Below are 25,410 nucleotides of genomic sequence, written 5' to 3'. Positions count from 1 at the left end.
ACGGAATCGGCAGACATGATGATGAAAGAGACCGTGACTGTTGCTTTCAACAACAACAATAACAACAGTAGTCCATACTTCTTTTTACCAAATCGTCTTGAGGCTGATGGTCAGATATATGGGCGAGACCCAATACTAGGCCGCTTGGCCAAAGCGCTGCTGCTTTGCAAAGCTAGATGGCATTTTGCTGATCTAGAAGCACCATGTACCCCGCATATTCCACTATACGCGAGAACTCCCCCGTTTGTTGCACGCCTTCTTGTTGGTCGTTTGTACCTAGTGTGCCCAAGGCATGGAGAGGAGTCTTTGGCCCGAATTTGGCAAAACCATGGTGACAATCGTTGGTATGATGATGTACCCAAGGAAAGATTTGTATCGGCCCGTTGGTGGCCATACCTCAAACATCTTGGGCGGATGGACAGCGAAGGCAGGGAGTGAAGTAGCGACGCATTTTGGGGAAATTTTGCAGGTACAGTGGTTTCAGCGAAGTGTAATGGTGACCGACATGCGTTTGTAACATAACTTTTCGCTACTTTAAACGGTCGGTTAGTGGTTTTCGTAATAGTACTAGTAGTCAATCAGCAGTCTGTATTTTTCAGCCAATCTCATGACAAGCCTTTGCTTTCCAGACAAGAAATTCATGAATCATGATCAATCCCTAATTATACAGGGTATTGCATCAACGACGTCCCGACGAAGGCTCTTGACTCGTGTCAAGGCTTTAGAGATGCTCGTATCTATCTAAGAGATCTGGTCAAACCTCAAGACCTGCCGAGGCTCCGACGCTAGCAGGAACTGCGATAGGTACAGGTAAGGTACAAATACTAAGGCATTAACATATCTGGGAGCTGATGTGGATGTTACGCTCGGACTCTGGATTCGAAAATTACAACTCATTTGTTAGCAGCAGATCTAAAGTCATTCTATCAATTTGAAAGTATTTTAGGATGCCCTGAGACTATGATCTTGTTTCACTCCGTACCTAGTTATAGATACTCTAAGGTACCTTAGGTATGCGGTGTCAAAACTGGTTCGACACATTCGGCTCCAAGAACCCTGCCAAGACTCAACTAGTGAGAAACCCTAAAAACCCCTCTACGGACCCTAAAGTAAGGTACGGTAATCGTGGCCCCACTAGACAGTGGTGAAGTGGAGTGCTGTTGTGTCAATCCTCGTCGTCGCTACCGTCTCCAAAACGGAACGCATCGCGCCTTCCTGCAGATGGCGTAGACTCCCGTAGCGCCTGGGGCTGGTAGCCTGGTATACATCCCATTGGCCGCTGTGGCAGATTCGCTTTCTTCGCGTTCGCCTTGTTCTGTGTACCCCTCTTCGAGTGCAACGTCGGTGACGTGGTCTGGAATCCTTGGACTTCCTCCGCCCATCTTCCCTGTGTCTCTATCACCGGGTTATTTGGTTTGGATATGGTCAGAAATGCAAAATACACACCTCGGCCGAAGAGGAGATTCGAAATGGCTACTCACGAGTGGAGTGCTTCCGCGGCGAGGTAGTCGAATAAGTTATCTGAATAGTGGTTGGTATCGGATTTGAGATATCGGGATTTGGAGACATGGCTAGGAAGGGTGAAATTCACATTGCTGTTTGGGCAAGGAGAATAAGGCCGCACGCTGCATGCTTCCAGGCCTCCTTTCTGTCATTGGCATTGATGCTGAGGGTCTTGCACGCAACTTTGCTGAATCCGGTAAGGGACTGGCTGCGCTGCTCGTTGCAAATGACGAGCTTGCCAAGCCCCCAAACATAGCCGTGACGGATGGCCAAGACATGAATCAGGCAAATTGTAAAGCATGAGAGACAACATTTGCAGGCATCGTTTACCGGTGTGTTGTGCCAGCCGTCCAGTACGCTGCGGCCATGTTTGCAGCAGACACCTGGCAGTACTTCGGTCATCATTTGCCGCACACCGACAAATGGGTCTACAGTAGATCTTCCATCCTGATCTCAGAGCACAACTGCTGACCAGAATTGCATCGTAGAAAATATCCATTCCATACATCACCGTCTTTACCTCTCTTACTCATATGGCGCAGCCTTCATGCATCCCTCGAGGGCCGATTCCTGGACAGCATTGGAACAACCATCGCCTTTGGCGTCGAAGAGTAAGAACGAAGTTCTTGGGAGGGGTCCGGGAGGCACGATCGATGGGACATTACCATCATAAACAGGGAGGTGGAGATTCAGTAGACTACTTTGGACCATTTGCAGAGGAGTCGAAGACGTAAATGAAACTACGCGAGGGGTGCCTTGGTTAGTTCGCTAAGCGACCCAGGAACATTGGGTGCCTCCTTGGGCGGCATCTTCGCGAAGATGGTGTATAACCACCGTCTATGGGAGGTTTGCAATGTCACGCATCCTGCTGTGTGCGGTACCCGCGATACAAGATTGGCAGCAGCTTTCCAGCCCCCAAGCTTCATGCATCAAATTCGCCATGACTTCCCTTTTCGCCAATCTGCTAAGATGATCGTTTTGACGGGAAGTTGAGATGTGACAAAACAGGACATAAGAAACGAACAAGAAACAAGAAAGAAGGTTGACTACAAGTATCTGGCGTGCTTGAACGAAAAATATGATCAAGCGGAAAGTCTGTATTACACTCCTCGGAATACACTACCGGACGGCTACAATCATAATGCGCTTCTACTCCCTCTTCCTTGTCTCCCCCTACCCCTTACAATGGCCCTCCAAACAATCTATCTCGGCTTCTACGAGCATGACCCAGAGTCTGTCTTCCGCAGTGTGTTATCGCCCCTCTCATTTACTCACAATCAATCCGCTTTCGTACTCCCAAAACGAGTCTCCAATAGCTCAATCCCTGACCTCACAGGAGACGCAATACTAATCTATAGGTACTGCACTAGGAACTCATTCATCGCGTTCTTCTCCAACAGCGACGCTTGCAACGACGGCACGATCTTCGGCGTCGTCCCAAATGGTTTCACCGAATGCAATCAAAATCTCACCATCTTAGGCCACCCAAACAACACATTCACGGGCTGCAAGCCCCAGACGATCAATGCTATTCATCGTCGCTGCCAATGGGTGTGAGTGATGATGGTGTGCCAGCACTAGAATGTGCTGCCGCTGAGAACCCACCGAGTAATCCCTCTCCCATCACATCTGGATGTATTCAGGATGGTAGGGGCGCGTATGTAGGTGTTCTTGAGTATTGCTCCTAGGGCTGAGGGGGTGGAGAGATGGATTGAGGTGCGTGAAAGGAGGTTTGAAGAGGTTAAAGGGGGGTGAGGACTGCTTTTTGTTCATGGTAATAAGCGTGCATTCTCTGATAACGAGATGACTCGAGAAATGAACGCTTGTGTGCTTTCTGCTTGGAAAATAATGAGATCGGGGCGTTACATGACCTACTCGTCCGTCTACCACAACAATGCAAGGAGGAGACGATTTGACTGCAAAACAGCTCATACAAGAGCAACAAAACCAGAAAGAGTTCTTAATCAAAATTCACCTTAAACCCTCCGTAACCCAATAAAAAGCTCCTAACGTTAAGTGTACTATGACTTTGATACTTTGGTGTGTGACTGACGCGAACTCGCAGTCAGGCTTAGCAGATTGAAGTTGCACAAGCAGCTTATAATTTTCGTTGATTAAGTATTTTGTTCATTAAGTAAGGTAGAAATGAATTAAGAACAGGCGTCAAGCTTCAACGTTGGCTGGCTCGTGATCAATACGCATCGCTCGAAAAGAAGGCTTCGCTTTCTGTGATTGGGCAGATCCAAAGACAATTTTACGCTCTCACAGCGCCATCAAAGACTACACATCATCTTTTCAAAGAGAGCTAGCCTCAATGATTAGTTGATTGATGATCGTACTTTGTTACAGTAAAGGATTTTCTATTGGTGTCTGCGAGATTCCCCCAAACGCCATTCCCAGTGGCGTTCCTGAGCTCGACGGTCAGGCGGCCCCCTTTTATAAGGCCGCCGTCGCTACTGATAGGGTTTTCGTGCTTTCGTCATTGTATAACGTGTATACCGCTGTAGTCAGGGGGAACAGGGTATTTTGAAGGCTTCATCCTATCTGGATCCGTGTTATTTAAATTACTGTAGGCTGGGTCGCTGTGGAGCACGGTACCCCGGAGATGCTTCGGCCCGCCCGCAGCGCCTCCCTAGAACGGGTACAGTCCGCTTTGACACCCCTAAGGTACCTTAGCCAGAATCGCCATCCCATTGATCTCAGCTTCAGCCAAGACATACTTTTTAAAATCGAGCATGGGAGAATCAATTGATGGAGAATATGCCGCTATGGATGATAAAGATCGTCCCGATTACATGAATGAGCGTGTGTTTCATCGGAACCGTCTGCCACCGCGGGCATACTTCCTACCTGCTGAGCACTTGTCTCTGTCTGGAAAGTGGAGATTTCACTATGCTTCGAGCCCATTGGAGCCAGAGCCGGTGGATGATAGCGCTTGGGACCTGATTGACGTTCCAGGTAAGCTGGTCTTGAGGCTCTTTAAGAGCTCTTTCGAGGGGCAAGCTCTCTTCCAATTGATCACTTGCGAGGTCAAAGCCTGGAAATAGTTATTGTCCTCAGCACTGCAGAGAGAACATGCTATCCAGAAACAGCTGAACCAGAGTTTCTATCTCATCATGCCTGCTAATGACCTGGTCTGAGCATTATCATTGTGTACAAAAGAAGCAATGAGCATTCTTATACAGCGACGTCTTCTATCATTTCGCCTTGATTCTACGGAGATCTAGTCTGAAATCTTCTAGGTCATTGGCAGCTCCAAGGCTATGGTCATCCACACTACACGAATATCAATTACCCATTTCCCACGAACCCGCCATTTGTTCCGTCTGAGAACCCAACAGGCCTGTACGAGACTGATTTCTCCGTCCCGAATTGTTGGCAAAATGATGTTTTTTTGTACCGTCTTAGGTTCGAGGGTGTGGACAGTGCCTACCATCTCTGGGTCAACGGCAAAATGATTGGATACAGTCAGGGTAGTCGAAATGCTGCAGAATTTGACATAAGCAACGTGGTAAGAAAAGACGAGGTTAACACTCTTAGAGTCAAGACGTATCAATGGTGTGATGGCAGCTATATTGAAGATCAAGACATGTGGGTATGTAAATCTCGGAGTTATTTGCTCCTAGCTGGCACACAATCCGAGTCATGAGACATGTTTTGGAAGTCGCAGAAGGGGATAACCTCCATGTTTTGCTCCTTAAACTTGTCTTGAGAGTCGAATTTATGTCTCGAGAACGACATGCTGACTCCAGTGTTGTCATCAGTGGTTGTCTGGTTAGTAGCTCTTGACTCATCTCTCGTGCGATCTGGCTCAACCTTATAGGAATATTTCGGGACGTCACCCTCTTTGCCATCCCAATCAAGGGTCACATTGAGGACTTTTTTGTTCAAACCAAATTGGATAAGCAATACCAGGATGCTTTCCTGCAGGTCAAGCTCCAGATCCAGCTCAGCTCTGCGGCGGAAGCTCTCCTGGAGTTGACCGATGCAAATGGGAAAGAAGCCTGTCAGCCTGAGATATATGGTCTAAATTCAGGGGAAACAGAGCACGTTTGCAGTATGGCGAAACTTTCGAATCCACTAAAATGGACGGCTGAGCACCCGAATTTGTACCACATGCGTATCACCTTGACCGCAAAAGGGCAGACTTTGCAGGTCATCGATCAACCAGTCGGGTTTAGAACTGTTGAGTTGAAGGACGGTTTGATTCAAGTCAATGGTCGGCCCATCCACCTTCGAGGCGTCAACCGCCACGTGAGTTATGTTTTCCTAGCCTTTTCTTCCTCATTCGTATTGCATTTTGAGTTGCAAGACATGTCGCCGGAGTTAAACACTCCCGGAACATGTCTCACGACTCGGGTTTAATTCTAGAAGAGTTCTGCTAACTGCGAAATCATATAGGACCACCACCCTCGATATGGGCGCGCCGTACCAATTGACTTCATAAAGCAGGACCTGGTATTGATGAAACAGCACAATATCAACGCTGTTCGCTGTTCACACTACCCCAATCATCCAGCGCTCGTATCGTTTGCAAACGAGATTGGGCTTTACGTGATGGACGAAGCAGATCTGGAATGCCATGGTATGGGCGTCGATCTCGAGCATCTTCCATCAGACGATCCTGCTTGGAAAGGGACCTATCTAGATCGTATGCAGCAAGTCGTCCATCGAGACAAGAACAACGCTAGTGTCATCATGTGGAGCCTGGGCAACGAGTCGTTCTTCGGCCAGAATCATGTTGCTATGTATAAGTGGGCGAAAGAGTACGATCCTACGAGACTGGTTCATTACGAAGGTGATCATGAGTATAGAGCCTCTGATGTCTGCAGTTCGATGTACAACTCAATCTCAGATCTCGCCAACCTAGCCACCCGCGATGGAGACAAATACGACAAGCCGATAATACTCCAGGAGTATGGTCATGCTATGGGAAATGGTCCGGGAGCATTGAAGGAATACCAGGAGACGTTCTACAAACATCGACGACTTCAAGGGGGTTTCATCTGGGAATGGGCTAATCATGGACTCTTGAAAAAGCTTGACGATGGCAGTGGCAGGTCTTTCTACGCCTATGGTGGTGACTTTGGAGATGAGCCAAACGATGGGAACTTCGTTATGGATGGGCTGTGCACCTCTGAACATGCGCCCGGACCTGGTCTGATTGAGTTGAAAAAGGTCTATCAGCCCGTCAGTTTTCACAGAGAAGGGAATAACGTCCTTGTGAAAAACCGACATGACTTCGCGTCGTTGGGAGACTTACTTTATGCATATGAAGTCACCCGCTTCTCGGGAGAGGACGAACACAATCTCGCATCGTCTGTAGGACAGATTCCGGGAGATCGAAGCGGGCCTGGCTCCACATTCCCGATTGAATTTGCTGGCCAGAGTGGGTTTATGAGATGCGATACCAGCCAACCAGAGACTTGGCTTAGGATCAAATTCATGACCAGACAGAAGCTACCATGGGCCGGTATGAACCATGAGATTGCATGGGCTGAGTTTCGTCTTGATGGAGGCGAGGGCAAGATAAGCTCGCAACCAGCCCTTGCCAAAAATGTGCAGGCGGCGAAGCTTCAAGAATCCCACAGCCTGCTGCAAATCTCCGGTCCCAGATTTGCAATGACTTTCGATACCATTCTGGCCAGGGTTACTGGATGGAGCTACAAAGGCATAGACCTGATCCTCGAAGGTGCGGGTCCTCAATGTACTTTCTGGCGTGCACCCACGGATAATGATAAGCCGTTCGCTGCCAAGATCTGGCGAGAACATGGCTTGCATATGATGACGCAGCAAGTTCGCTCAGTCAAACATCAGCATTGTGAGTATACAGGCTCTTTTAAGATCATCGTGGAGAGTTGGATAGCGCCGCCTGTCCTCGCCTGGGGGTTCGAAACGACTACGACATACACGATACCCAGCGAGGGCCGTTTGGTGATCCATGTTCACGCAGTTCCCAAAGGCACAAACCAACCAAAGATCTTGCCTAGAGTAGGGGTTGAGATGATACTGCCGGAAGATCGCAATGTTGCTCAGTGGTTTGGGTTGGGCCCAGGTCAAAGCTACAGAGATATGAAGGACGCCGGTAAGATCGGCATATGGAAATGTGGTGTAGACGATGTGATGTTCAATTATGAAATGCCGCAGGAGAATGGTAATAGAACGGAGACAAGATGGGTGAAAGTCACCAATGAGAAAGGCATTGGGATCAAGACGACTTTGCAACGGGGAAAAAGGGAAGAGAATGACACATTCGTGGAGGCAATGACCCTCGACAACGGTTCGGCCGAGCAACCCTCGTCGCCATTTGATGACTGGGAGATCGTGTCTCGACCCCATCAAAGGTCGGAAAACCGGACCCGCTTTGACTTCGCTCTATCCAAATACACCGCAGTAGACTTGGATCAGGCCCAACATCCACATGAGTTGGAAGGGAGTAAAGGCGTTGTTCTTCGTATTGATGATGATCACCATGGTCTAGGGAGTGCTTCGTGTGGGCCGGATACCCTCGAAGAGTACCAGTTGAAAATGAGGACATTTGATTTTACCGTCACCATGGAGGCGACTGGGATATAAAGCTGCAATTTCAAGGGTTCGAGACCCCGAGACCCAGGTTTTGTGCCAGGTTGCATTTTTCTTGAGCTCTCAAAGCAGTACCCTTTAGGCTTATTCTCTGGGGATTGCACCTTTATGGACGGATCAAACCCAAAGCAACTGGTGTTCCATGATCTCTGAAACGTCACTGCCAATGGTAAATGAAATGGCACATGGCATTGATTGTTGACAGGTATCTCCAACTATTCGCCTCATCTGCATTGAGATCCTTCCTAGTAGCCAAGCTAAATGCTGATCAAATGATTCCATTGCCACTCCTGAGGTCGACTCAAGTCACAGTCCTTTGCTCAACGTGCTCCCAATACTCTCTCCTACACCGCCTTTCCCTACCAATCCCCCAACTCCACTCCCCACTCCATCTTGCACAGCATCGAGGTCTTGGTCGCCGGTTTTTTGACCAGTGAGTACAGCTGAAACAATGAAGGGATCAGCAAATGCTCGCTGGACAGAAGAAACTCCTGTTATTTTCATCAACATACTTTTTAAGCCGTAGGAGGCTCTGTTTTCGCCTGTCTTGTCCAGGAGGACGTTTTGAAGTGTATGTTGATACGTGTCGAGGTAGCCCCCAACCCAAGCCATGGTGACGACGAGGGAGAAGATGGTGAAGCCAATTATGAGGAGGAGTTCATTGCCCATGATTGTCGAGTAGATACTTGCAAGAGGGAGATGGTGTGGGGAAGAGGTAAGTATTTACACTGTTCGTCTGTCGTGTGTACAGTGTACGAGACCCTCGCTAGACAGGTCTTGGCATTTGCCCCGCCAAGACGTGGGGCAGGGATCATCACGAGAGAGACAAGGCTGTGTATTTCTCCCTCGAGTCGAGCCACTTTTAGCTCCAAGTCCAATGTAATGCTATTCTCTTCCAACTCTCCAGATACATCCTGACTCACGCAGAGGATGCATAAGCCCGAATGTCCATGGGAGAGTATTTAGAGAGTATTTAGACTCGAGATCCCTTCGCGGCTCCCTCTTCCTATACACTGGATCCTACAAAACTCCTGACCATCTTGAACCCTTTTCCTGTCTCGTATATCTTGACTTCGTTGCGCTGTGAAGAATGCGATTGTCTCCATAATACGGGATCCCAACTTTCTGATTTTCCAGGTGGCTGAACTCGAGAAGCCTGCAACAGAGCGCAGTAAGAGAAGGGACGAGAAGGCAGGCGCGACCTATATCAAGCTAGGGGCCAGGGGCAGACTTCAAGATGAGTTGTATGTATACCTGCCAGGTGTCCGTTTTGCACGCCTGCATTTCTCTTATATTCTTTTCTAAACCTCGTTGCTCGGGAAAGACGTCGACATGGGGAGCCAAAAGGGGAAGCGTCCTGAGCTTGACCCTCCTCACTCCAAGAGGTCTCGTGAGGGTGTGCGAACCGTACTTTGTGACTTGGATGCGACAATCGTTGTTGCTCCTGAGAACAAATCTGATTCCACGAAGTGTGCTGACTCGCAACTTTTGTATAGTCTCAAACATGATGAACAAGCTGTCAGGACAGCCAGACAGCTACGATAAAAAGTACGTAATCCTCTAGTCAGCTCCCCTGAAACTCGCTCATAGAATTCCCAGGTCTCAGTACCGATTCGGCAGGACATTGGGAGCAGGGACGTACGGCATCGTGAGGGAAGCAGAATGCGGCGGAGAAAGATATGCTATCAAGATCATTCTCAAGAAGAACGTCAAAGGCAATGAGAAGATGGTGTACGACGAGATGGTCCTGCTGCAGAGGATGAAGCATCCCAACATTGTCCGGTTTCACGATTGGTTCGAGTCGAAGGTATTTGGAAAAGCACTTGGTATTAAAATGCAATGGAATTGACGTCTGCTGCTGTATAGGATAAGTACTACATCGTCACCCAACTGGCGACAGGGGGAGAGCTTTTTGACCGGATCTGCGAATACGGCAAGTTTACAGAGAAAGACGCCTCTCAAACGATCAAGCAAGTCCTCGAAGCCGTCGACTACCTCCATTACAACAACGTGGTCCACCGAGGTGACAATTCCCTACCAAGCCTTCTTCATGTCCGTGCTGCTTACTGTCATATAGATCTGAAACCCGAGAATCTCCTCTACCTGACCAAAGACGCACACTCTTCCCTCGTTCTCGCCGACTTCGGCATCGCGAAAATGCTCGACTCCAAAGACGCAATGCTGAATACCATGGCCGGCTCATTTGGCTACGCAGCCCCAGAAATCATGATGAAGCAAGGCCACGGCAAGCCCGTTGACATGTGGTCCCTAGGCGTCATCACTTACACCCTCCTCTGCGGCTACTCCCCTTTCCGCAGTGAGAACGTTGCAGACCTGATCGAAGAATGCAAAAGCGGGCGCATCGTGTTTCACGGCCGTTATTGGAAAGACGTCAGCTCAGACGCCAAAGACTTCATCGTCAGCTTGCTGCAACCAGACCCTAGCAAACGATTCACGAGCGAAGAAGCCCTGCAAGACGTCTGGCTAACAGGCAAGACAGCCACAGACTTCGATTTGCTACCTGAGTTCCGCGCTATCATGGCCAAGGCTCGTCTGAAGCGTGGCATCAATGTCATCAAACTCGCCAACCGCATCGAGGCGCTCAAGATGCAAGACCCAGAAGACGAAGACGGAACGTTGAGCCAACCTGATATACCGGCGGACTCGGCGGAAATGGCAGGGCAAAAGCTGGCCAAGAAAGGTACAGCCAGTACTGGGTTGCCGACCAACAATACTGGGAAGAAAAAGACTTTGAGCGAGGTGGCCAAGGGGGCTATATTCCGGGAGGTCGTGTTTGCCAAGGTGAGGGAGGAGAAGGAGAAGGTGGAGAGGGAAAAGGAGGCCAAGGCAGCGGAGGAAAAGGCGAAAAGGGGGAGCTACAATCCCCCAAGATGATCACCTTGCCGGCTGATGCGCCCAGGGCTGGCTACTTCTTTATTTTGCCCCCTTGGTCGCCAGGTTTCCCTCTGCCTTTCTACTTCTGGGGTTTCCTCGCTCTGTTCTCGATACCAAATTCAGGATTGGCGTTCTTGAGGCTTTATGCACAGCACGGCTAGATAGTGCACAGCGAGCGTCTTTATACGAGTATGGATAAAACGAAAACGGCGCGAGATTCTCTTACCTAAGCTCTGAACACCTATCTCGATAATTCTTTCCTGTACGCTACGTGCAATAGCAAGGTTGACGAAGTGTGCAATGTGTACGGCATTGCCTCATGCAGACTTTTCTTAGCATTGTTCTCCGCAAATAGTATACAGACTCCTGGTAGAAGAACAGCATGACAAGACCGATCCCAACAGCTGATTGACCTGCGCTAGTACTGATGCATCTGCCCGCTCACCAGTCCAGCCACCGCACCTTCACTCTTCTTCCTCCCCTAGGTACAAAGTTCAGGCACCGATCTGCTTACAATCACTCCGCAGGTCCTGATGATCGCGTAGTTCTCTTGTTGAGCTCCGCTTGAGATTTCTCAGTGGCAGTGCTAGCTGCGTCGACTACTTGATCCTTGGTGTCCATGGCGCTTTGCTTTACTTTCTCCGCTGCTTTCTGCACCTGGGGTGGTGGAGCGGCTGAGAGGCCAATGATACCAACAATCAATGCAATGACTGTCACAGCCAAAGCACCGATTCCGCCAGCGACTTCAGGAAGAGCCTTCACGGCTTCGACGGGGTCGTTCTTAGCTATGGCCCAGAAAAGGTCAACCTTCTCGCGGACGTAGTGGACTGGGTCGTCCATGAATTTGAGATCCATCGGAGACTTGGGCGATTCCTTTGCTGGTGGTGGCTTGCTGGCTTCCTCTTCTGCTACTTCGATGGCGTGCTTGACGTCGTAGGTTTCGGCTTTGAGTTTCTCTGCGTCCCCGACGGAGTGGCCAATGTAGATGTTATCGAAAAGGATGTCGCTCTGCATTGTCCAGATTTCAAACCCGATCTAAAATGTATTAGTGGCTGTTGCTAAAGTTAATGGGCAATAGAGTACTCACAGCGCCCATGGGCTCGAACTTGGAGGGCGTCTTGTCCTCAAAGTAATCAGGGTTAGGGATCTTCGCTGGTGCCCAAACACCCTTGTATGCTGGGTTATCAATGTACTCAGGAGTCCATTTGCCTTTGTAGGCAGGGTTTTTCTTGGTTGGTGGCTCCCATTTACCGCAGCCAGAGACTTCCTCACATTTGGGGTTTGGAACCGTGGGTGGGATCCAGTCACCATCTTCCTCATCATCCCAATCTTCTGGCTTCTCAGCCTCTGGGTCTGAGACCATGGTAGGCTCATCCTCGAGCCAGTCGTCAGGCTTAGTAGCTTCCTCGTCGATGATCTCAAATGGAGCGTCCTCATCCCAATCTTCAGGCTTGGTAGCTTCTGGGTCGGCGATTCTGGCCTCGTCGACCCAATCCTCGGGCTTGGTGTCCTTGGGGTCGTCGATTTCTTTGTCCGGGTTCACGGATGGCGTGAAATCTTCGAGAAGGTTGCCCTTCTTGCTTGATTCGCCGTTGATCTTGATTTCGAATTCATTGTCTTCGTAGACGATGAGCGTGTAGAGATTGGTAGTACCCTTAGTGATCTTCGCTGTTGGGGCGCTCTTGAGATGCTTCTCCTCGTATTCTCCAGTCTTTGGGTTCTTGTGCTTGAAGATGAAGTGGACCTAAAGTTACCGGTTAGCGGTTCTTCGCATAGCAGACCGAGCATTGCTTACCTTGTTCGTGGCACCGCACTTATCGGGGCCAAACATGATGACATAAGGAGAGGCGTTGGAGAATTCCTCCGCGTGTAGAGCCTTGTTGTCCTGGAGAAGCTTCATATATGCACCACCACATTCAAGACCGTCTATATATGCCATTAGCTCCCCTACTTCGAACCACGACCGAGGCAGATTGACGCTTACTTTGTAACTTGACCTCATACTGAACAACAAGGGTATTCTTCTTGTTGTCGATCTTTTTGGGAAACTTGGCGGATATGGCATGATGGGCTGCTGGATTTTTTACAACCAAACCCTTATCTTGCTCAATGGCCTTGAAGACATGGGGCTCCTCAACCGCCCACTCGCCGACGTATGCCCATTCTTCGGTGGTCTTAGAATCTTCTTTCTTTGCGTGGGAGGGTTTCCACCGTGAGTCCCAATCGTCTGTGAATTGTTCGAAAAAGTCTGCTTTGATTTTGGAAGGCTGTGAGACTTTAGCATGTGCTCACATAGGGAGTGACCAAGCATTGCTTGTGCTGGGGGGGGGGATCCTACAGTGAAGGTCGGCTTCTCGATGGCTGAGGTAGTGCTCGTCTCCTCTATTGAGGTCGATGAAGACTCGACAGCGTCATCGGTGTCGTCCGCTCGGACCTGGCCGAGTAGAGCAGCCGAAGAGTAAAGAGCTGTAGCAAGGACAGCGTTCACACGCATCTTGTCAAGCTGCTAACTGAAGCAGGGTGGCCTTTAAATACGGTACGAATGGACAGATAGCAGAAGGATCAATGATTCTGGAGTTGAATGAAGAAGTAAAAGCAGACTGGGGAAGAGATTGCTTTCAATTAGGCGGATGTTACAAAAGGACAGCATGGCTCTTCGAAGCTCCACAGAATTTCGAAGAAGTTACCCGCGGCTACACTAGCCACTTTGGGAAAGGTACTGTGGGCGCCAAGTCCTCACGACAATAAAGTAGGAGTTGGGGATGAAGCGTCTCGCGGCTGATGAGTCCTTTGAAAATGTTGTTTCAAGTTTTGTCTACACATGTATGTTGTATCGCTTCTACATCCTCGTCGCGCACTTTCTTCTGGCCAGATCGCACAGCATGCTACAGTTTCAAACCAGTTTGATAATCCAGATACTCGAAGTCTTAAGTTCAAGCGCTGCTTCTCATGGTTAGAAAGCAACACGTGTGTGCGGCAATTTGGAGTACTCGTATTCACTAGGATTTGCAATCTCTAAAACTTAATCTTTATAAATTATTATTCCACAACATTATAATAAAAAACTCGATTTTTTTTTAAAAGAATATGAATTGCGATTTTGATATTTTTAAGAATTTTTAAAAGTGCGTGAAGGCGGTCCTCGAGCATGAGGAAACCATAAAGGCGGTCACCGGCCTTGAATTGCTTGTTTTCGAGAAGCGTATTATCCCAGGTATGTACGTCAGTAGAGCAAATTATTCATCGGAAGTATCTGTTGACGTCAAGATTTTATTGAGGGGGCCTGGGTTGATGCTATCAGCGAGGTTTAGGACAGTCTGAATATGCAGTCCGGTGGGCAGAGCGAGAAAAGAGGACCAAGCTTTTGATCCTGACAGTATGGGTTTCTCGTCTTTCGAGGAGTCTTTCACCTGCTTGTTGTGCAAGCTGAGAATCTTGTTTCCAGCCCCAGAGGCCCCTAGATCTTGCTCGGCTGGACAGCCACCGCTACCGTGATATTTGCGTTCGTGCCTGTCATGCCCTCATTGGCCGCTTTATTTTTCTCTTCGGCCAACTTCAACTTGTCAACTGCGGACATACCGAGGCTTCTGTGGGAAAGTCGACGAAACGTCTTTCACACAACTTCGATTTTGTAGAACGCAGATAATGGCAAAGACGAAGGAATGGAGTGTAGACCCTGAAGACTCTGGAGACCCAGTAGCCACCAGTGGTAATAGTCCTGGCTGCAGATCAACCGGCCTCTGATTTGCCGACTGTGTATCAGATGCTGCAAGTGTCTCGACACTGTTGTGTTTAGCAATTGGCTTTCGATTTTCATGGCTATGTTGATCAACATTGTGTTGACCAGCATTGTGTTGTTCAAGTGAGTCAATCACTTTCTGGCTCTTCCCAAGGTTTAATTCTCGAGGTTCCGAAGGATCCCTGCTCGTCGCGTCTAACGCGCAGGCGCGTAAATCCAGTGAGGCCAAGACCAAACAATGCATTACTTTACAAACAGGCTTTGCGGTCTTCTACTTGCCGTAGACGGTATTCATGGCGTCCGAGAGTCTGGAAGATTCCGATGACGAGGACCATACTTCTCCCCAACCAGTACAACGTCCAGCCAAGCGGCGGAAAGTTGTCTCGTCTGACTATGGCACTGATGCAGATTCGACCGGGGAGGGTGACTTCTTTGCTGCTTCTGGTACTTCAGCCCAAGACCTTCACGCGACGGAGAAAAACGACAACGAAGATGGAGAGAACGCAAAGCCCAAGTCAAAATACAAGATTCACATTCCGAAGAACTCGGAATTGCCCTCTGACGCCTTCTTTACTCAACCGCCTCAGAGGTCCTCAAGTCCTTATCGAATTGACCAGTTCCATTGGCACAAGCCAAGAAAGCCATCGCCACCGTCAATGACTATTCAACGAGAAGGCCCCAAGCAACATACGCCAAGGAACCCGCATGTCAATACGACTTCCACCAGACAAGATCAAGTTGAGAGGCGTGTACTATTTCAGCCTCAAGAACGCGAAGAGGCTGATGACGATTTCGGCCTGGATGAGAGCTATGAGGATGTGCTGGCTGATTTACCATCTGACGCATTCTCCTCACCCAATGGTCTTTCCAAAGTTGCGTCTAGAGAGCCAATATTCATCTCGTCGCAGCAAGAGTACCCTTCTCAACCTTTGCAAAATCACAGGCTAGCTGCACCTCTTGCGAATCTTCGACAAACCACCTTGTTCGGGACCCAGGTTCAAGGAGTCCCGTCACAAACGCAATCGTCGAGGAAACACAATTGGCCAATGGCAAATAGAGAGGAAACCCCAACCCACCACAAGTTGGACCGAGAGGCACTGGCTACTTGGGTCTATCCAATAAACTTGGGCACTATTCGCGATTACCAATATAGCATCGTCGCAAGGGGTTTATACCACAATATGCTCGTCGCTTTACCAACTGGACTTGGCAAGACATTCATTGCGGCAACTATAATGCTCAATTGGTTTCGATGGACCACCGAATCGCAAATTGTGTTCGTGGCTCCCACAAAACCTCTCGTTTCTCAGCAAGTCAAAGCCTGCTTCGACATTGCTGGCATTCCACGGTCGGCTACGACGATGCTTACTGGTGGTATCTCTCCTGGACTACGCGCAGAGGAATGGCAGAATAAGAGGGTTTTCTTCATGACGCCTCAGACTATTATCAATGACCTAAAAACGGGAATTTGCGACCCAAAAAGACTTGTGCTTCTTGTCGTCGATGAAGCTCACCGTGCGACTGGAGGCTATGCTTACGTTGAAGTCGTCAACTTCCTCAAGCGCTTCAACTCGAGCTTCCGAGTATTGGCACTAACGGCCACGCCAGGAGCGTCGATTGAGAAAGTTCAAGAAGTCATTGATGGCCTCGGAATTTCGAGAGTCGAAATAAGAACCGAGGAATCCATCGACATCCGGCAGTACGTGCACTCGCGTAAGATCGAGACCATACTGTTTGAGAATTCTGATGAGATGGTCATGGTCATGGAACTGTTCTCTAGGGCTTTACAGCCTGTGCTCGACAAGTTGACCGGAATGAACGCATACTGGGCCAGAGACCCAATGACTTTGACTCCCTTCGGCTGCAATCAAGCTCGCACTAGATGGATGAGCTCTGACGCTGGAAGAAAAGCCAACATGGGGGTGAAGGGTATGGTGAACACGATATTCTCCCTCCTTGCTAGCCTATCTCATGGCACCGAACTGCTCAAGTTTCACGGGATCGGTCCTTTCTACCATAAAGTCTTGGCTTTCAGAAATGAAATTCACAGCGATGGAAAGAAAGGTGGCAAATATGCCAAACAGATCAATGAGGCCGAGCCGTTCCAGACTATGATGTCCAGAGTCCAGATCTGGATCAACAACCCGGATTTCATTGGTCACCCAAAACTGGAATATCTACAGAGCGTTGTGATGAACCACTTTTTGGACGCTGGAGACGGACGAGGAGCTTCAGATCCTTCAAGTACTCGTGTCATGGTCTTTTCTCACTATCGAGACAGCGCAGAAGAGATCGCTCGGGTCCTCAAGCGCAACGATCCTATGATCAGACCACATGTCTTCGTAGGACAAGCAAATTCTAAGGGCTCCGATGGAATGGACCAGAAGAAGCAACTGGATGTCATCAAAAAGTTCCAGACGGGTATTTACAACACTCTTGTTGCCACATCCATTGGCGAGGAAGGTCTGGACATTGGTGAGGTAGACCTGATTGTCTGCTATGATGCCTCTGCTTCACCGATCAGGATGTTGCAACGAATGGGACGGACGGGTAGGAAGCGAGCTGGGAACATCGTTGTAACCTTGATGAAAGGCAAGGAAGAAGACAACTTCATTAAAGCTAAGGACAACTACCAAAAGATGCAGAAGGAAATCGCTTCAGGCACAAGGTTCAATTTTCACGACGAAGAGTCGAGACGAATTGTCCCTCGCGACATCGTGCCTGTCGTTGATAAGAAGATTGTTGAAATACCTCCTGAGAATACCCAGGCCGATCTACCGGAACCTACCAAGAGAGGCAGGAAACCGCCGAAGAGACCTGCTAAGAAATTCCACATGCCGGACGGTGTACGTACTGGGTTCGTGAAAGCGTCCCGTATGGGAGAAGACGAAGACAAAGAGGGTGTGCGGCCTACCAGAGTTCCTGCTAAAAATGGTCGCCCGAGTGTGCCTTCACCTGAACCACTACCGTCCCTTGAGGAAGTTCTTTTGACTCCAGCCCAAGAAAGAGAGTTCGAGCGCCGATACTTGGATATCAAAGGCGATGCCCCCCAGATCGTTGAGGTACCTCGTGTGGATGCTTTCCCGGATTTGCAAAGATCTTTACGCCCAACGAAGCATCTTGGTCATGGTCATGTTACGAAGAGGGCGGTCAGCATGCTAAAAGCAATACACAATATCTCACCGCACGCACATGAATGGTACAAGGGAAATCTGCATTCTCAAGATGAAGAAGTCGGCCGGGTGCAGGCGGAGACACGGGCCTTGCACTTCAGATCTTCGCCAGCAGATGAGCCTTCCTCACAATCATCATGCGGAAGTAAAGCTTCAATTTTAGAGACAACACGAAGGATATCACCCGCGAAAAGAAGGCAAAATGCAATGCCCAGAAATGCTTCTCTTACCTTATCTTCGACCAACGAACTAGCATCTGACGATAGCCTGAACGATTTCCTCAATGACGATATGGGCGAAGACATAGACTTAGATATCGCATCCTCCAAGTCCTCACCGCCGTCATTGCAGAAGGGCGACATACAGTTTAATGAGCCGGGAGAAGTATTAGTCCACAGCGATGCGGACTCGGACGATGGCCTTCCAGATTTCGGCACGCTGGTTCAAAAGGGCGGGTCTATAAGGTCAGTGGCACTTTCAAAGCGATCGAATGAGCAACTGCGTCACGAAACTTTGCAGCGAAGAGGCAGAAGAAAAGTGGTCCAGGATGACAGTGAGGACGAATAATGTATCAGGCACGCGTGTGTGGGAATTGGCAGCCGTGAGGGATTCGAACTCAAAGGCTCAGATGGCTTCATGAAATGCTTGTTAGCGTCCTGCATTTAGATACCCGATAGAGAAACTGAGCAAAGTTGCTATGGATGTCGAGCAACCAAGTTCGGCCGAGAGAAACCAAGTCAAAGTAAACTTCTGAAACCATCTTGTAAACACGACACGTCCCTCCGATCATTCAGTCCTGCTCCCATTTCGCTGCCCACAATGTCCGCCGACGGCCAATTTGACAGCGCCCTGTACAAATAGATTCCCCTCCCCATTATCCTACCGTATGCCTACTAACCAACGCCTAGCGACCTCCTCCGCCGTCTCCCCCCTTCCAACACATCCGCCAACCTCACCCGCATCTGCGCCCTCGCACCAGACCTAACCGAAGAACTCCTTTCCAGCGTCGATCAACCACTTGAAGTACGCCGCTGCAAGAAAACCGGCAGGGATTATCTGCTATGTGACTATAATCGGGATGGGGATAGTTGGAGGAGTCCGTGGAGTAATGAATTTGAGCCTGCGATTGAGGGGGAAGAGGAGGGGGCTAAGCCGAGTGAGAGGGTGAGAAAGTTGGAGGTGGGCATGGGGGAGGCGGTGGATGTTTATCGAGAGTTGTGAGTACTTTTGCTTCTGTCTGATTGGTGGCACGGAAAAGATCCTGCTAAAGGATTAGTGCTCAACACGCAAATTCAGTTGAAATTCTATCTACTAACTTTGTACGTGTCTTTCTTCTAGATACTACGAAGGTGGTGTGAGCAGTGTCTACTTCTGGGATTTGGATGATGGGTTCGCTGGGGTGGTACTACTGAAGAAGAGTAAGTCTGCTTGGCTCCAATTCTGGAACGAATGCAAGGGCTGAAAAACTAATATGAATATTTGCAGCTACGCCGACGGGGAAGAGTGAAGGAGGCTGGGATTCGATACACGTCTTTGAGTCCATCGATCGTGCCCGAACGTCACACTACAAGCTTACGAGCACAGTCATATTACGCCTAAGTACGGGGAGTGATGCACTGGGGGATATGGATCTAAGCGGCAACATGACAAGACAGATCGAGCAAGACATGCCAGTGACCGATGACTCCAGCCATATTGTGAACGTGGGGAAGCTGGTGGAGGATATGGAATTGAAGATGAGGAATCTGCTGCGTATGTGCATGCCTTTTATTCGCATTCCAGACAATGCTAACATTCGTAAATAGAGGAGGTCTATTTCGGAAAAGCGAAAGATGTTGTGGGAGACCTCCGAAGTATGTTACCTTGCTCTTCTCGTCGGCCTTCCACTTACCACGTTGCAGGCATACCACCTTTGACCGAGGCGAACAGGGAGAAGGCCACACATCAAGAGATGATCAATTCGATGAAGCGGTGATAGACACGAGTCCTGATGCACAAGGCTCTCCGGGAGCATGTAGTGTAGATAGCAGTGCTAGAAATCGGAATTACAGCATAGTAGCTGGCCACGCCTGACGCAACGTCATCAAGATACCTTATGTGTCCTAAGGCGCATAGATAATCAGTGGTTGGGGGCTGCAAAACCCAAACTCTGCACTTTGCTCTTGTACGGTTGAGGTTTGCTGGTTTTGGCTGTCGACGCAGCAGATAGTTCAAGATTTGCGACAACCACCTTTTACACACGTATCCAGTCATGACATAAGAGCGACCCTGGGACTCCAAATGCACGAGATTCGTAAAATTTGTATGAATGTGTATTGGTGGAGTCGGCTCTGCCCGCAATCTAAGCTGTCCAATGTTCTCGGGTTCAGGTGATCATTATCGAGGCTTGAGCGGAAGAGGACTGATTAATCTGGTCCGTTAGCTAATGTCTTAAGAATATTGAGTAAGGCCTGGAGAGTAACGTATAGGAACCGAAGTTATGGGGATATCAGAGTTGCAAGGGTGGGGTCTCCAGAGATAAGGACATGTATGCTGAAGATGAGGTCAAAAGCCACCGGAAGCATCGCAAGCTTAGGATTTATGACACGCTGGACACGATTTATGCGCTCGGGAAGCGCTAAAAGGGCAGCAGAGTATGAAATGTCACCAGATTGGAACTGTGGATGGTGTCGCTGGACGAGATGTCGTTGAAATCTCGAACCGAGACTAGCGCTAGACGGTGGCAGGAAAAGGAAGGCGGCTCTCTATCACTAACACACATATCCCACCACCTCTACGGTGACACCCTTACGGATTGCTTCAAATCAATCATTGTACAGTCCTTTCCTTTCAAATTTATATTCAGAGACCTAGATGAATAACCAACGGCTCTCCATTTCGTGCGTGCCAGCACATATCGTAAGCTTGACCCCAGTAAGAGCCGAATATACCCACAGAAGCTAATAGCTGTGGATAGGGACCAGTATCATTGACCGACTCTTTCAGAGCGAATGAAACACAGCGGTGAACCTTTCCACACAATTTTCTCCGTATCCACGCTCTATATGAGATATGTCGTCCGGGAAAGCCTTCCAAAAAGGTCACGTTCGGGACGGTGAGCTCGTGTTCGACAAGAACTTTGAGCTTCTCGATAATAAGAAGAAGATTTCAAAGATTTCGCTGGCACAGTATTTTGCGAATTCTGCACCAAAGTCTCTATCAAGGACGACTAGCCAAGGCGGCTCAGTTTCATTTGCAAACCCCCAAATTCTCCCTTACCAGTATCATCATCTGGGTGTTGGACGTCAACCAAATCAGTCGTTCGCTCCTTCTCCAGGCTACGGTTTTGATCTGCTGCCTGGCAGGGAAAGCTTTCGTGGGCCTTCGGTATCTGAACCAAACAGGTATCATCAGGCAGTCAACAGTCATATAGTTCCATCACAACATCCGGAAAACTTACAGGATGATCTATCAGAAGCAATGGACACAGGTTCGGACATGGATGACGAATTTTCGGAAAACATGGACATGAGCTCTGGGCCGGAAGCGGACGGCAGTACTGATGGACGAATACTAACGGAATTCATGGGCGGTACTGCTTCGAAGGCCGTAAGCGTGAGCTCCGGGCCAGAGGTTGACGACGAAATTTATGATACTTTTCCATCCAAGGCAGTAGTCATGCTGTCTCCAACGGCAATCAGGCCAGTCTTTGAACTGGAAGCCGATGGTGCTGATTCTCGCTCTGATGATGTTTCGGAAACCCCAAGGATGAGCAGTACTCCTTCGGGAGTTTCAGGGCCGTCTTCTCTCACATCTACAGGACCCTCCAACTTAAGGGAATCAATAGAAGAGACTAATCTTCCGTTTGATATGCTAAAGGCTGTGTCTCCTTCTTCCAGTCTCTCATCCCTACCAACTCCAGCAAAATCCACAACCCCACAGAACTTGAAAATTCAGGCGGCATTAGAAACTCCACCAGCGATGAAACCTCCAAAGGCAATCCCAAAACCGGCACAGCGCCGAACTGTACCAAAAGGGAGAATGCTTCGCTTCGCGGATCTTTCTCCCAGAACTTCTATACCCACTAATCTACCGCCTACTATCCTAGCTCAACAAGGCGTTCATGCTGCGTACTCATCGAGACTTAACCCATTCGCGTTGCATCCGGACGAATACCAGCTCCTTCGAAATCATATCTGTCACCTTCATGTGTCTGCGTATTTGAACATACGAAACCGTATATTGCGGCTGTGGGTAAGGAATCCACTGGTCAGTGTGACTGCAGAGGAAGCCGCTGGTTGTGCTCTCGCCTCCCGGTGGCTAGGCTTGGCAGATGTTGCGTATGAGTGGCTTGTAAGGAAAGGTTACATCAACTTCGGATGTGTTGAACCACCCGAAGCGTCGAACATTCGTGTCAAGAGATACGTATCCAAACGGTATAAACGAAAGACAATTGTTGTGATTGGAGCTGGTATGTCTGGCTTGGGATGCGCAAGGCAGTTGGAAGGCCTTTTTGGCCATTACCGCGATAGATGGACCTCAATAGGCGAAGAACCGCCAAATGTGGTACTGCTTGAAGGCCGCAACAGAGTTGGTGGAAGAGTGTATTCGCATCCTCTCAAGGGGCAAAAGGCTAGCGGCATACCTGACCAAAACAGGAGCACCGCAGAAATGGGCGCACATATAATTATTGGATTCGATCACGGCAATCCCATGAGCATGATAGTGAGAGGCCAATTGGCTCTACATTACTATGCTTTGAAAGACAACTCTACGCTACACGATATAGATGGCAATGTCGTGAATGAAAAAAGAGACCAAATGGCGGAGAAGCTTTACAACGATGTTCTCGACCGAGCGAGCGTTTACCGTCATAGGATGCCTCCTCCAGTGACAGTCGAAGGGGACAAAGAAATGATCGAGGCGGGACGAGACCCAAACCGAGAGGGTGGTCCGCCAATCAGTTCAATTGAAGAAGAGCTGCTCACAGCAAGCGACAACAACCATGCAACAGAGAATGTTCCTGCTGGGATGGACAAGCTCACAGGAAAAGCACATTTGATACCAGGCCCACGCAAAAAGGAACCCCCTGCCCAAGCTGCTGAAGCTATGGGCTGGAAGTTAGCTTCGAATGTGCTAGCGTACAACGATCTCAATTTGGATGTCGTTGCCAAAGCTTCGAAGTATCCTACATTAGGCGCAGCCATGGATGAGGCGGTGAAACAGTATCAGTTTCTGCTTGATCTTTCCCCACAAGATCTGCGCCTCATCAATTGGCATTACGCCAACCTTGAGTATGCGAATGCGGCCAACGTTGGCAAACTCAGTCTTGGAGGCTGGGATCAAGACGCTGGCAACGAGTTTGAAGGAGTCCACGCACAAGTCATCGGTGGCTATCAGCAGGTTCCTCGTGGTATTTTGCTTTCTCCAACGAAACTCGATCTTCGCACCCGGAAAATCGTGAAGCACATTGAGTATAACGCAGACAATCATTTTGCAAGCGGAGTTACGAAAGTATCATGCGAGAATGGAGACAGTTTTGATGCAGACCATATCGTCCTGACGACTCCTTTGGGCGTATTGAAGGATGGAAATGTCAAATTTGATCCACCACTACCTGATTGGAAGATCGGGCCAATACAGCGCTTGGGTTTTGGAACCTTGAACAAAGTCATCCTTGTCTACGATAAGCCATTCTGGAAAGTGGATCAAGATATGTTCGGTCTCCTTCGAGAACCCGAAGTGCATGATAGTCTGGATCAAGAGGACTACATTGCCAACAGAGGACGCTTCTATTTCTTCTGGAATTGCATCAAGACTACTGGTCGCCCAGTCCTCATCTCGCTCATGGCAGGCGATGCTGCTCATCAAGCCGAAAGTTCAAGTGATGCAGAGCTAGTCGCTGAGGTTACCCAGGAACTAGCAAAAATATTCAAGCAGACAATAGTACCGCAGCCCATAGAAACAATCGTCACTCGCTGGGGCAAAGACCGCTTTGCTCGCGGTAGCTACTCGTACGTCGGCGCCACATCCTTGCCCGGAGACTACGAGGCTATGGCAGCACCAATAGGCACTTTGCATTTCGCGGGTGAGGCTACCTGTGCCACCCATCCGGCCACCGTGCATGGTGCATACATATCAGGCTTGCGGGCTGCTTCCGAAATCATCGATGACCTGCTAGGACCCATCGAGGTTCCTAGCCCACTGGTTCCATGGCCCGCCGAGACAGACGTAGTAACAGCTGAACCTCCTCAGCAGTATCGACCTAAGGATCCAGCAACTAGAGTACCGGGTCCAGCAATGAGAGCACCGGACCCAGCGCCCAGTGAAGCGGAAGATGTCAAACAAGCGCGCCTTGAGGCCTTCGAAAGCGACATTCTACAAGCGATATTGAACGAGCTCGGCTTCCGTCCATCACCACCAGGAAAGCCTGGATCGAACCCATTCCTATTGTTCACGAAAGACAACTGGGCCGAAGTGAAGAAAGTTTGCGATGAAGCGCATCTTCTACGATCAGGAGATCCAAACAAGAAAGCTGAACGGAATGAAATACGCGCAATGGTAGGTCAGATATGGCGAGAAGCAAGCGACGAGGCCAAGAGACCGTACTTTGAACAAACGGAAAGCAATAGGAAGGCGAATCTGGAGGAGGCAGCGACTTTCGAAGCGCGGTTGGCATCGTGGGATGAAAAGGCGATGGAAGTGCGGAAGCAATACGTACAACGGCATCCAGGTGTGCTGTCCGACCAGGAAGAGCAGGCTATGTGGAGAACGTTGGGCGTTCATGGGGATTTCGGCGATGACCAGGAGAGGAGAGGGAAGAAGATGTCAGGATACGCCGAAGACTCGGATTCCAATGTTGAGATATGATCAGGTGTATCGCTCGGCGTATGAGAGCATGCCTGGAGCTTTGGTGGTAGACTTCTAATACCATGACTTGTATTTTGTCCTGCTCTTTCCCCATCTCCGGTATTTCCTTCACTGTCATCACCAATTGCCTTGGACTCGCAAGGGGTCGAACATTTTAGCCATCACTCATAGGCACAATCATTTACCCGAGCGATGCAGATCCACCATGAATTTCTGTCTGTCATGGCTTCGGGTCCGGTACGAATTGTTCCGCTGGAGCAAGGTTTGGTTTGGTCGCCCGGTCCTTCTTGTCGACTATGTATATTAGCGGGGTTCTTTTCTTCGCTTTGTTTGATAATGATTATGGGTGCGATATTTTGGATGAAGTTGGTAGAGTAAGGTACTTGCATCAACCCACACGTTTTTTGTATCCAGAAGTTGAAGTAAGGTTGCGGATTACAAAAGTAGGTACGAGTAGATAATCTATAGATAATATGTAGGTACAGTACATTGGATGTAGGTACATATTTTCCCCTGTTAGACGGCTCGACATTCCAACAAGGAGATCCCTGCAGCGCTAACCATTTTCCCGGGTCATCAACCTGTCGATTATAGGTCTAGCGGGACCCTGATCTCTCCCACATGGCTTTCGCTAACCGGACCCCTCTTTGAGCGACGAACAGGATGTCA

General features: G+C 49.2%; 9 protein-coding genes across 9 annotated transcripts; 6 read left to right on the top strand and 3 right to left on the bottom strand.

The window, feature by feature from the left end:
* Positions 1–1,165: 1,165 nt before the first annotated feature.
* On the bottom strand, positions 1,166–1,569 carry HO133_004371 (uncharacterized protein; the record flags this gene model as incomplete). The annotated part of the gene is made up of 2 exons (XM_037295289.1): positions 1,166–1,395; positions 1,482–1,569. 2 exons carry the CDS (start codon positions 1,567–1,569, stop codon positions 1,166–1,168), a joined length of 318 nt encoding a protein of 105 aa, XP_037157290.1.
* A 300-nt stretch (positions 1,570–1,869) lies between these two features.
* Positions 1,870–2,176, top strand: HO133_004370 (uncharacterized protein; the record flags this gene model as incomplete). The annotated part of the gene is made up of 2 exons (XM_037295288.1): positions 1,870–1,936; positions 1,992–2,176. The coding sequence occupies 2 exons, from the start codon at positions 1,870–1,872 to the stop codon at positions 2,174–2,176; spliced, it is 252 nt and encodes an 83-aa protein (XP_037157289.1).
* A 2,062-nt stretch (positions 2,177–4,238) lies between these two features.
* On the top strand, positions 4,239–8,079 carry HO133_004369 (uncharacterized protein; the record flags this gene model as incomplete). The annotated part of the gene is made up of 5 exons (XM_037295287.1): positions 4,239–4,461; positions 4,746–5,098; positions 5,268–5,277; positions 5,327–5,757; positions 5,905–8,079. 5 exons carry the CDS (start codon positions 4,239–4,241, stop codon positions 8,077–8,079), a joined length of 3,192 nt encoding a protein of 1,063 aa, XP_037157288.1.
* Positions 8,080–8,391: 312 nt separating this feature from the next.
* HO133_004368 (uncharacterized protein) lies at positions 8,392–8,754 on the bottom strand (the record flags this gene model as incomplete). Its single annotated transcript, XM_037295286.1, has 2 exons — positions 8,392–8,528; positions 8,598–8,754. The coding sequence occupies 2 exons, from the start codon at positions 8,752–8,754 to the stop codon at positions 8,392–8,394; spliced, it is 294 nt and encodes a 97-aa protein (XP_037157287.1).
* Positions 8,755–9,589: 835 nt separating this feature from the next.
* Positions 9,590–10,980, top strand: HO133_004367 (uncharacterized protein; the record flags this gene model as incomplete). The annotated part of the gene is made up of 4 exons (XM_037295285.1): positions 9,590–9,633; positions 9,685–9,892; positions 9,952–10,108; positions 10,163–10,980. 4 exons carry the CDS (start codon positions 9,590–9,592, stop codon positions 10,978–10,980), a joined length of 1,227 nt encoding a protein of 408 aa, XP_037157286.1.
* A 516-nt stretch (positions 10,981–11,496) lies between these two features.
* Positions 11,497–13,474, bottom strand: HO133_004366 (uncharacterized protein; the record flags this gene model as incomplete). The annotated part of the gene is made up of 5 exons (XM_037295284.1): positions 11,497–12,015; positions 12,068–12,724; positions 12,776–12,906; positions 12,965–13,247; positions 13,319–13,474. 5 exons carry the CDS (start codon positions 13,472–13,474, stop codon positions 11,497–11,499), a joined length of 1,746 nt encoding a protein of 581 aa, XP_037157285.1.
* A 1,538-nt stretch (positions 13,475–15,012) lies between these two features.
* Positions 15,013–18,459, top strand: HO133_004365 (uncharacterized protein; the record flags this gene model as incomplete). The annotated part of the gene is made up of 1 exon (XM_037295283.1): positions 15,013–18,459. The coding sequence occupies one exon, from the start codon at positions 15,013–15,015 to the stop codon at positions 18,457–18,459; it is 3,447 nt and encodes a 1,148-aa protein (XP_037157284.1).
* Positions 18,460–18,711: 252 nt separating this feature from the next.
* On the top strand, positions 18,712–19,867 carry HO133_004364 (uncharacterized protein; the record flags this gene model as incomplete). The annotated part of the gene is made up of 6 exons (XM_037295282.1): positions 18,712–18,743; positions 18,801–19,109; positions 19,231–19,310; positions 19,378–19,644; positions 19,698–19,745; positions 19,794–19,867. The coding sequence occupies 6 exons, from the start codon at positions 18,712–18,714 to the stop codon at positions 19,865–19,867; spliced, it is 810 nt and encodes a 269-aa protein (XP_037157283.1).
* A 1,076-nt stretch (positions 19,868–20,943) lies between these two features.
* HO133_004363 (uncharacterized protein) lies at positions 20,944–24,741 on the top strand (the record flags this gene model as incomplete). The annotated part of the gene is made up of 1 exon (XM_037295281.1): positions 20,944–24,741. One exon carries the CDS (start codon positions 20,944–20,946, stop codon positions 24,739–24,741), a length of 3,798 nt encoding a protein of 1,265 aa, XP_037157282.1.
* Positions 24,742–25,410: the final 669 nt, after the last annotated feature.

Source organism: Letharia lupina (genome assembly GCF_014066315.1).
Source record: "Letharia lupina isolate WasteWater1 chromosome Unknown contig_2, whole genome shotgun sequence".
Taxonomy (NCBI): Eukaryota; Fungi; Ascomycota; class Lecanoromycetes; order Lecanorales; family Parmeliaceae; genus Letharia; species Letharia lupina.
This window is presented reverse-complemented; position numbering and strand designations above follow the sequence as displayed.